A 12321-nucleotide genomic window follows, 5' to 3' on the forward strand; every position below is an offset into this window, starting at 1 on the left:
TAGGGTAGGTACCCTCACAAAAAAACATGCAGTAATCCTGGTCTCTATACTGCCTCCCCCTGATCAAGCCCGATGGAGGGGAAAGGAACTGGTTGGAATAACGTGTTCCTTCCACACGCTACGGCCTACCGGGAAAACTCCCCCCTGTCAGGAAGAAGCGGCTAGCTAGCTCCTCATGCATTGAAGGAAGCATGACCTCAGTTCGGGGCTCTCCCCAGGCTGGCAGAGGGAGAGTACCGAGAGTAGTAAAAAAAAAAGGTTTTATACAGCAAAACTCACTACATTTTACTAAACCTTTGAGTAAAATTTGCAGAATGCCGAGCATATCGATTGGCTCGGCGGTTCTGGACTAGATCTCCATGTATGGCCACATCGATTAGAACCGCCTACAATAGTTCCTATTGTAAACACATTAAAGGCATTTTTTTGTTTGGGGCTAAACTATCGATTATCTAACCAATCATTCTACTGATGCCGTTTTGGATTAATGGAATTATCGAGAAGCATTTGATCAACCACGTATGCGTTATTTTATACTTTGTCACACAATGGTGTCGTGTAAAAATAGTGAAACAATTTTGATCTAAAAGCTCACAACGCGTCCCATTGTGACACGTTGTGAGCTTAGATAAGTGATTATTTTTCACTTACGGAATCAATAGAATGATTGCTTAGATAATCGATAGTTTAGCGCCAAAAAAAAGCGCCTTGTGTTGCCATTCTGACGCCTCCTCTGCCTTCTTCCTCTTGGCCTCCTCCAGGATGCCAATCTTAGCCATGAATTCACCCAACTGGGCAGCCCGTTGCTCCTGGTTCTTCGTCTGGTCAGCAGCCTGTTTGGTCAGCTCTGCCATTGCCTCCTCCTCACAACGCGTCCCATTGTGACACGTTGTGAGCTTAGAAGTGATTATTTTCAGTATTTCTGCTTTCTTTGGAAACGTCTCTTTTAATAAAATACTTTATCAATAATCAATCCCTGTAATGACATGCACAAAGTATTTTATTAAATGATCGATTATGGATGTTTTATTTTATAAACGATTAAATCGATCAGTTCGATTAACTATTGCAGCCCTATTTCAATTAGCTAACTTTTTTTTCAATTCTAGTTTTATCACTGAGGATTTTACAGTGTATTACAGGTTGTAGGTACAACATAGTGTAGTTCAGTTATTATCAACCTTTAACATTTCAAGGACCCCCAGTTTGATATGCATTACAACATTAGGCCTCGGATCCCCATTTGACACAGTATTTTTTTTTCTTCTCTGGGACCTAGGAGGAGGTAGTACCAGTTTCCCGTTAGACAGACGACCCCCCCCCCCCCCTTTTTTTGTACATATTTTTTGTTTTTTTAAGGGGCCATGGCCAAAGGGCCATCTCTACACTTTCGCTATTCTTCTTCCGGCGTGTTTCGCAGTTCTGGCCTAACCGTGCATACGCTTTTTACGAAACTCAGCAATATGGTAGAGTGCTATGCCAAACGGCCAAGGCCCGAAACTCTAAACCATTGGCCAAAGGGTGGCGCTATAGCAATCAATTTAAAATGCCAACTTTGACCAGGTACAACTCATGCCCTGTTTGACCTACAGCCATGAAACTTTGATACACACATGCGTCTCCTCATGCCTAACAACTTTCAGAGTCTGACTTTTGACCTCTGACCTTTAGATCTCCCACCATTTTGAATTATATGAAAAGCAGTTAAAATCAAACTCCTCCTGGGATTCTTGAGTAATCTGCACGAATCATTTTACACATGTACTTTGGACCTATACCGACAGATGTGTGAGGCTGGATTTTTTTCTAAGTGAAAACATTAAGCTTTAAAGAGACAATGAATATTGCAGTTTTATGACAATTATTCATCTGCCCGTAACACATACATGCAGACTCACATTTGTTTGAAACTTCGCAGTAATGTAGAGGGTCATTCCAAATATCACTGAAACCAATCTTATTCCAATTGGCGAAAGGGGGGCGCTATAGCAATTTTTTGAACATGCAAACCTTAAACAGGCAAAAGTCATGCCTTGTTTGGTCTACAGCCATGAAACTTGCTTACAATTGTGCCTTGACACATGAGGAACACATGTATCACTTTGACCAGTAAGCTCCGCCCTTAGATTTTCCGCAATTTTGAGCAGTTTGAAGAACACTTAAACATAGGATTTTTGAGCTATTTGCGTGAAACGCTATCATCTGTGTGATCTCCTTTTTCACTAGATCAGGTCTGTTGGTCCAATGGCTTCTCGCTAAAGCATCTGCCTTACAACCTCAAGGTCACCGGTTGAAGGCTCACTTCATGCAGACTTCATTTAAGTTGCATCACTAACACTAAGGCAGAAGTCATGCCTCGTTTGGCTGACAGCCATGAAACTTGCTTACACATGCGCCTTGACTCATGAGGAACACATCTATCACTTTGACCAGTAAGCTCCGCCCTTAGATTTTCCACCATATTGAGCAGTTTGAAAAACATTTAAGCGCAGGATTTCTAAGCAATTTGCGTGAAACGGTGTCATCTGTGTGAGCTCCTTTTTCACCAGTTCAGGTATGTTGGTCCAATGGCTTCTCCCTACAGCATCTGCCTCGTAATCACATGGTCGCCGGTGCAAGCCTCACCTCATGCAGACTTTATTTAAATTGCATTGCACACAACATCACTGTTTCAATTAATGCATGTAGATCGGCTACTTTTACTAGTTTTGGTACCGAGGAGACATCACATTTTTCTATTGGTAAATGTTTTGTGAGCCACTGATCTTAGTGTTTGTGAAACAGGGGCTCGGTTCATGGCAGAAGGATGAAGCCTTAACTTAGTCACTATTGATTTCCCGCCATATTGAGCAGTTAAAACACTTAAACCCAGGATTTCTGAACAATTTGCGTGAAACTGAGTCATCAGTATGAGCTCCTTTTCACCAATTCAGGCCTGTTGGTCAAATAGCCTGTTTTAGTTTTTCAAGCTTTTTTGTACATATAGTGTTATTTTCTCTGTATTTTTGTGTTGATATTTGAACTGTTTGGTTGCTACTATATATGTCTATGAAATGAATACCAAGGACCTCAATGGACACAAGACCTTTGTTGGATGGACCTTTTAGACAAAGTATTATAAATGTAATTGTGATGTTTTTGCCTAATACAAATTTCAATCAATCAAATCAATTACCTCGATCTACACTGTAAAATCCTTTAATTTAACTGAGTCTACAAATGGAACCAGTAAGGGTCCATCTGGTTTACACACATACCTTTTTGACCCCCCTGGTGGTCCCGGGACCGTTGAGAACCACTGAGAGTGAAAAAAGCTACGTGGGCTGAGGTGACCACCTCACTGCTTATCACCGCTGCTCAGTGGCGTCATTTTGTGGTAATTCATTTCGAGCATGTAGCTTGCCTTAAGTCTCTCTCACATGGACTCAAACTCGTCGATGCGATGCTTAGTGTTGCCCTTGCGGATCTGCCGCAGTGTCCTGTACTTGACTCGGCCGGCCTTGACATTCATGACGTGCAGCATGTCGTTCTGGGTCAATTTGGCGTCGTCCTGGGTCTGGCCCAGCTCCAAGCGCAATGCCTGCAACTGCGTTTTCGTGCTCTGATTCTTCTGGGCCTCAATGGCACGCTCCTCCTCCTCGTTACGCAGGCCGTGGTCATTGGACAGTTCAACACTGGCCTTGGTGTAGCTCCCGTCGTCCTGCCCGTCATTCTCCTCGTTCGCCGGCGAGGGGGCCGCCATAGTCATCATGGCTGTCCTCAGTTCATCCTTGGTCTTCTCTAGGTCCTCCTGGGCCGACATCGCCTTGTGTTGCCATTCTGACGCCTCCTCTTCCTTCTTCCTCTTGGCCACCTCCAGGATGTCAATCTTAGCCATTAATTCACCCAACTCGGCAGCCCGTTGCTCCTGGTTCTTCGTCTGGTCGGCAGCCTGTTTGGTCAGCTCTGCCATTGCCTCCTCTGTGGTGAGTCTCTCCTTCTCCAACCTCTCCACCTCCTCCTTCGCTTTCCTCCTCTCCTGCTCCAACTCCACCGGTGCGGGGGCCGCCAACGTGGGCATAGTCATCATGGCTGTCTTCAGTTCATCCTTGGTCTTCTCTAGGTCATCCTGGGCCGACAGTGCCTTGTGTTGCCATTCTGACGCCTCCTCTTCCTTCTTCCTCTTGGCCTCCTCCAGGATGCCAATCTTAGCCATGAATTCACCCAACTCGGCACCCCGTTGATCCTGGTTCTTCGCCTGGTCAGCAGCCTGTTTGGTCAGCTCTGCCATTGCCTCCTCTGTAGCGAGTCTCTCCTTCTCCAACCTCTGCACCTCCTTGATCGCTCTCCTCCTCTCCTGCTCCCACTCCAAAGCACGTCGGGTGTGCTCCGCAAGCTCTTTCTGGGCCCTGAGGGTATGCTCCTCTCTCTGTCTCAGGCTTTCAAACAGCTCATCCTTCTCTCGCTCTAGCCTCTCTTTCTCCTTCTGAGCCCTCGCCATCTGAGCCTTCATCTGTTGCATCTTGATGTGTCTTGAAGTGTCTGTCTCCTCCCTAGTCTTGCACAGCCCATAGTTGTCTATGCACAGCGCCAGGATACGCTTGTTGATACGCAATCGTGGTGCATAGAACACCAAGTTGGGAGCTTTATTCTTGGGGTTGATGATAAACTTAGTGTTATTGTAGGAGAGTTTTCTAATCTCACTCCACCGGAAACCAGTCTCTGGTGTCAACTTGTCTTTGTGTTTGTAGATGTTAAGGCCCAGGGCGTGCACTCCCAGCCACATTTCTATGCCACTCTTGTCCCTGAACTCAAAGTAATTGACTCCGTACATCTCCAGGTCCTGTGCAATCTTCAGATACTCCATCATGGAGTCTTCTCTGAACATTCCTCTGCGTTCTTCGTGCAAGGTCTGCATCTTGTCATCCCACTGTTCCTGCGTCAACCTCTGCTGTTCCAGGACTCTCTGAGGCAGCTGTCTGTCTTTGGCGAGGTATCCTGGCTTATGAACTTGTTTGCTATAGTCAGCATACTGGGCCTGCACAGAGTAGGAGGAGAGCAGCACGGCCGTCTCTGGGGGACTGTACATCTCATCGTTCAGAATGGCCTCTTTCACCTCAAGGAAGAAGAGTCTCTGTGTGATGTCCTGGATCAGCTCCTCAGACACATCCTCGGGGAATAACCTTGCCCTGAACTTAAACTGAAGCGGGTTCTCTTTCGTCACGTCCTGCTGGGTGAATTTCTTATCGAGCTGGAGCCAAGTGAGATCGCCTTTACTGTCAATATACTCCAGGCCAAAGAACCACTCCTCCTGCAGACCCATAGTCTTCACCACCTGATCAAAGAGCTGTTTGCCTGTTGTATTTGGCTTCATTTGAAACTCCAGCTGCTTTCTGTCCATGGTGGTCACGCACATGTTGATCAGTTTATGCACCTCTGTTCCATCTCCCACCATACCCCTTATACCAGATAGCAAGGTCATCAGTTTAGCCATCTTTCCCTTTCTCTGACACTCCTTACACCAAATTAGCTGAGAGGACAAATCCTGTCAAATCACAAAGATCGTATTTAAATGTGTTTTAGAGGATAGATTCAAATCAAAGGTACAAACACTGTTTTCTGGATTTATTATTTAGGCTTTTAACTTCTTTTAAAAAAAACATGTGTTAAACGCACTGCTGGGTAGCTGGTGGCATTGGGCCTTATATGTCTTGGAAGCCAGTCTATGACATCACAATCACTCATGATCACGGTCATACCCTGGATTTGGTCATTTCCTACTGTTTTAATCCAGTAAATCTGCAGACCATTGACATGCACGTCTTCGACCATGCTGCTATCCTTTTTGGGCGGTGAAACCGCCCCTATATGTGAGGTTTGGATATTTGCACACCAAATCCTGCGCTGTGATTGGCCAAAAATGTACCCCGCCTAACCCTGCACCGTGATTGGCCAATCACAGTCTATTCAGGACTGTGATTGGACCATAACTTAAAAAAAAACATATATTTTTTTAAAGTTATGGTTTCTTCCATCACTTCTTCCATCACTTCTTCCATCACTTCTTCCATCACTGTGATGACCACTGTGACCACACCGCCCACTTCACACTGGGTGTGATTTTTAAGATTACCGCAGTGCCCGCGGTCTCCACCCCTAGAGTCCCCCGTTACTTCAGACCCATTACTCCACAGACCATGGAGAACTTCTGCAACACCTATCAGGCTTCTCACAGCTTGATCAAAATATTTCTCCCATCTAATTGCTTCTAATCCCCATAACCCCAAACTTCTCTTTAGCACCATCAACTCTCTTATACATCGTCGTTCCGACTCCAGTGAAATAATCTCCGCTGAGAGATGTGATGCCTTTCAAGCTTTCTTTTTAGACAAGGTCTCGAGCATTAGAGCCCAAATAGTAGGCCTACCTTCTTTGCGCACTTTACCACACAGGGAGGTATGTCAAAACTTAAATTCCTTTTTTCAGTTTCCCAGCCTGACCTTTTCTGTTTCAATATTTTTATTAGACAAAAAAGAAAGTAGACAATCCACCACGAGTATGACAGGACAAAGGGCACAACATAGCCCAACATAACAGTACAATAAAAACAAAAACAAAAAAGAGAAACACAAATCCTAAGAGACTTCACACCAAATACATTGTATAATAATCATCACATTATTGCTACCAACATCCTCTCTACCATGTATAACTCTACCATTTGTATCCATCCGCTACCTCCCAATTAATTTGGCAACTAATTGATCTCCTCCGTCACTCCAATACACAAGACATTGCGCCACTCATCCCCTATATATGGTGCTAAGGGCAGCCATGCTTCTACAAATTCGGACAAGGTACCCCGTAGAACAGCTATGTCAAACTGATGTTTTGCGGGCCATTTCTGGCCCGCGACGTCGTCAAATCTGGCCCGCGAGGTGATTTGAGAAAACGCCATTTAATACTACCTCTAATGGAAAAAAAAACGAGAGAGAGAAAAAAAGGCAGAAAAAAATGGCAGCGCCCAGCAGCTTCTTAGGCTGCCTCGGTCTGAATACTGGACAAACTTGTTCCGTGAGAACAATGGGCCAATGGGCAAACTTGTTCCGTGAGAACAATGGGCCAATGGCCAAGGTGAAGCCACGGCCACGGTCATTAGCATAAAGAGGACCATGACCATGGCCTCTCTTACACCAGTCCCTTTGGTTGAGCTGCGCAGCTACAACATGCACAGTGGTAGGTAGGTTTGATTTTGAATTAATTCATAGGAGGCCCTCCTATGAACGGTCGGAATCCCGCAACACAGTGTAATAGACACAAAAGCATTACCGGGCCAAACAGGAGTTAAATCTAACGCAGCCTGTTGAACTAATCAATGGTGAGAGAGGAGAGAGAGAGAGGATTCCGTAGTCCTACAGACCGATGTGCCCTGATGTTTTTTTCAACAGCAAAATATAGATGAATACATCTAATAAAATACAGCGAAATCCCCAAATTAATATAAAGCAGGCAACAGAATAACTGCAAACAAATTAAAAATGTAGGCTATCAATATCATACAAAAGTGTGACCTCACCGCTCTGATGGACAAGAAATAAATAATCCTTTTGCACATCCATGTTCTGTTCGTTCGTCAACAATGATCTAAATGGGAAGTTTATTTCAGCAGCTAGAATGTGACAGTTTTAGTCTGTTTTTTGGTGCGCAACACAGCCCTTGTTTAAGTGAATTGCTTTCACCTGCTGTTGCTGTGCGGAGTGTGCGCAACAGGGCATATCTACGCCAAGCCAGGGTGACCTACCCAGGCCCATGAAATTCATATGCAGGCATAGTAGCCAATTAGAATGAAATCTGCAAAAACTGACTCATATACTGATACAGAACCATATATTGGCTATATATTATCGTTGGAAATCTTGTATGTTCCTTTATTATTATTATTTAAAAACAATTTAAAATCGTGAAAATAGCCAATCTACAAGCTGTAATTATTAATAATCTAATCTAATCTAATGTGATTAATGTGACCCCTACTTCAGTCAGTGAAGTCCAGGGCTGAATGTGACATATTGAGACCTATATAACTAAATATTGGTCATTTGCCAACACATTATTTTGTGAAATAAATGGGTCATATTTCACAGATAGTTATACTATTCTTATAATATATTAAAATACAATCATCCTTAACCTCCAAGTTAAATTCATTATTTCCGTGGACTTAAAAATCATTTTTGGACTTAAAAATCTTTTTTTTTTTTTTTTTATGTCCTTCCTGCCCTGGCATTTGGCCTTTGTGCCCTCCAAAAAATTGCAACACCAAAGGCAAAGTGGCCTTGCCCCTAAAATGACGAAATTCCATGCCTGGTTATGTCACAGCAGTGACTGAGATGTAGTGGAGTAGAAGTAAAAGTACTGGAAATTGGAAATACTCTAGTAAAGTAAAAATACGTCAAATCTTTACTTAGGTACAGTACTTGAGTAAATGTAATTAGTTACTTTACACCACTGTTGTTCTATAAATCTAATTATTTAACCACCACACACATTACCAGGTATTATTTAACTTCAAATTGAATTATTCTACTTAAAATGGTTTATTGTCTCCGCCGGAGGCGAAGAGTATGTTTTCGCTTCGTCCCGCTGTGTGTTCACCTCCCCCCTAGCCAAGCTAACATTGGTCAAACTTCACGTGACATGTGACAATATGTTGTCACCAATGCTTTTGATTGGCTAGCGAGACGCATGACGAAATAAAATCCTATTTATAGGATTTTATATTTTTGAAGTGAGGTAAGACAGGATCAATCAGTCTTGATTGGAACAGTAACTTCCAGTACAAATCACCCGTCCGTGCGTGTGTCCCTCTGAGAACACCTAACATTGGTCAAGGAAAGGCGCAGAAGGCCAAAGCTAAGAAAGCATACTCATCTACAACAGTAACACAGAAGAGGACTATAGAGTTGAATTGATCCCACAACAAGGCCGAAGTCTTAATACTGTAACAATTGGCCACCTTGATCAAATACATTATGTAGCACTAGAGAAAACTGACATAGATCAAACACACCAATCAACTGCTGAAACTGTTCAAGACAATGAAGATGAAGAAGACAGACAAGCATTTGAACAAACCAGTCAATTACTCCCATATGACACATTGCTTCAAGAAGATTTATTTTTAGATGCAGACACTACATATTCAGTCGCCCCTGCAGAACACCAAAAACCACCCGCGCATTCTACCAAGACGACCCGTTCTACCAAGACGACCCATGCTATTACAAATTGCATTGTTTGTTTTTAATGGTAATACTTAAAGTAGCTATTCTTCTTAATAATTTTTTTTTTTAAAGTGATATGCATAGTTAGTAGCAGTGTCTGAGTGCTTGTGAGCGCGCATGTGCGTCCGCAACTGGTTCCGGCCCACCTCAAGTCACCATTTGACCAATCTGGCCCCAACCCCAAAATGAGTTTGACAGGCCTGCCGTAGAACATATGATAGTCTCTCCAAGGGCATTAACTGTAGCACTTTTTCAAACCACAATAGGACACTTGGAGGACTGTCATCGATCTATTTATTAAGAATTGACAACCGAGCAGCATAGAGCAAAGCTCGTACTAAATGTCGATTTCCTTTTGTTACTATGATATTTATGTCTGCCCCTAGAACATAATGGAGTGGATTTAAGGGTATTTTAATTCCAATCAGTTTAAGAATTTCATTTTGAATGGATACCCAGAAGGGTCTGATTTGTGGGCAAGTCCAGATCATATGGCTATAGGTACGTTGTCCACTTTTGCACCTAGGACATAGGGGAGAGCATAGGGGATCATATTTACTCCTTATTACTGGGGAGACATGTAGCTTGTGTATTATTTTATATTGGGTTTAATTCTTGTTGGAGCACGTTATTTTCTTTGCATTAAGTAGTATATTACGCCATATCCCCTCATCTATTTGTAGTTGAAAATGGTTTTCCCAGAATATTTTACTATTATTAGTTGATGCTTTTTCTACCTGGTACAGACTCTCGTAAAGAAAGCTGACCGTTTTTTTGGGGAGAGTTGATGCCTTCATTAAGATAGATTCTACATGATTGGGACGTGTGCTCAGGCCAGTCCTATATTCTGGAACTGAGTTAATGTAGCTCCTGAGTTGTAATTAGCGAAAAAATTGGGATTGCTGTAAGTTAAATTCAGACTGTAATTGTTGGAATGATTTTTGCACACCATCTTTATATAAGTCCTGGATAGTCAAGATGCCTGCATCTTTCCACATCCCAAAACCCACATCCAGACAGGATTGTGCAAAATCTGGGTTTTTTTGCTACCGGTGCCAAACATGACATATGGTTTGTCACACCAAAATGTTTACGTACCCGATTCCATGTTTTCAGAGTGTTTTTAACAATAAGATTGTCTTTTAGCCCAGGAAGTACATCAGCATTTTTTATAAATATCAAATCAGAAATAGAAACAGGATCACAACCATAAGCCTCCAGGTCTAAAAAGGTAGAATTTGGATCCTTCTTGATCCAGTCTACTATATATCTTACTTGGGACCCCATATGATAGTATAGGAGATTTGGTAATGCTAAGTCCCCTTTTAAGATGGGCAGCTGTAGTTTCTGAAGTTTAAGTCTGGCACGTTTTTTCTGCCAGATAAATTTAGAGATCAAAGCGTGTAATGTGTTGAAAAACTTGATGGGTATGAAATTGGGTAACATCTGCATCTGATACAGCAATCTAGGAAGGACATTCATTTTTATAATTGCTATGCGTCCAAGTAATGAGACTGGGAGGGGTGTCCACTATGGAATCAATTTACTGCCAATACTCCTAACTTCAAATAAAGCTTTCAGAACCTTGAAAACCTTTTTTGCAATACTGAAAATTCGTTTCGAATCTCTGAAAAAAAAATTGAATCTCTGAAAAAAGTGTTGAATCTCTGAACAAAGTGTTGATAGGCCGAAAACAAAATTCAAAACTCTGAACAAATATTTTACAGTGTTTCGCCAACACATTTTCAGAGTTTCAAATTTGTCACAAACACACTTTCAGAATATGCATTTTGGCACTGTTCTCCCTGGGTATTATTTTGTTTTACATGTGTGAAACCTTGTAAACTCCTGACTTAAAATAAAGGTTTCAAAAGGCTTTAAAATAATTTCAAGACTGAGAACTGGTTTTGAATCTTTGAAAAAAGTGTTGATAGGCTGAAAGTGTTTCTCAAATCTCTGCAAACACATTTTACAGTGTTTCGTCAACACCTTTTCAGAGTTTCAAATTGGTCACAAACACACTTTCAGAATTTTGGCACTGTTCTCCTTGGGTATTATTTTGTTTTCCATGTTAGAAACCTTTTAAATGGGAATCGTTTTTGAAACTAGCAACTTTATTGTTGAAAGACTGAAAAAAAAAATGCAATGGTTAAACTTTATTTTGAAACTGTGATTCAGCGTCACACACACAGCAGCACATTCTCCTCAAATCTCTGAACACACACACACACACACACACACACGCGCGCGCGCACACACACAGCGGCAGAGGCATGTCATATGTGTTGAAACTCTGCAGCGTTCTGCTACTCGAAACCTCGCAGGGAGGCGGGGGGGGGGGGGGGGGGGAGCGGAGGCGGGACCAGAGGCGGGGCTATTAAGTTAACTCTGCTACGGTGGGTCACAGAATTCATTAAGTCACCAGTTCTGGTGTAACAGCATCAGTCTCTGCGGTGCAAAGCTTGACAAAAACATTAGCTGCCGTTTTCAAAGGTTTTGTATTTGTCACGGTTTGTAATCACATCTGATCTTGTTATGAAATCATCACGGCATAGCAGTAGCCAGTGGTGGAAGAAGTACTCAGAACAGATCTTTTACTTAAGTAAAAGTAGCAATACCACAATATAAAAATACTCTGTTACAAGTAAAAGGCCTGTCTTCAAAATGTTACTTGAGTAAAAGTACAAAAGTATTGGCATCAAAATATAATTTAATCACCAAATTATTAAAATGTTTGAAAATAGCAGATCTACAAGCTCACAACACATCACTATGTGACGTTTTGTGAGCTTGTAGATCTGCTATTTTAAAATAGCCTTTGTATAAAATGGGGCTAAAGTGGTTAATTTGTTTTATAATATAATAGTTGCAAAGTAACTAATGTTTTCAAATAATTTTAGTGGAGTAAAAGTACAATATTTGCCTCTGAGATGTAATGGAGTAGGGTTAAGAGTAGTTGCAAATTGTAAATACTCTAGTAAAGTAGAAAGTAACAACAAATGTACTTAAGTACATGTACTTAGTTACTTTCCACCACTGGCAGTGACGGCCATTTTCT

At 42.1% G+C, this 12321-nt stretch overlaps 1 protein-coding gene across 1 annotated transcript; it reads right to left on the reverse strand.

Annotated features, from left to right (window-relative positions):
* Positions 1-3415: 3415 nt before the first annotated feature.
* LOC308105499 (radixin-like) lies at positions 3416-5383 on the reverse strand (the record flags this gene model as incomplete). Its single annotated transcript, XM_080456263.1, has 2 exons — positions 4337-5383; positions 3416-4018 (listed from the first exon to the last, which is right to left on the reverse strand). The coding sequence occupies exons 1-2, from the start codon at positions 5378-5380 to the stop codon at positions 3416-3418; spliced, it is 1647 nt and encodes a 548-aa protein (XP_080312389.1). The 5' UTR covers positions 5381-5383.
* Positions 5384-12321: the final 6938 nt, after the last annotated feature.

The sequence above is a fragment of the Gymnoscopelus braueri genome, assembly GCF_963280865.1.
Source record: "Gymnoscopelus braueri genome assembly, chromosome: 17".
Lineage (NCBI taxonomy): Eukaryota > Metazoa > Chordata > Actinopteri > Myctophiformes > Myctophidae > Gymnoscopelus > Gymnoscopelus braueri.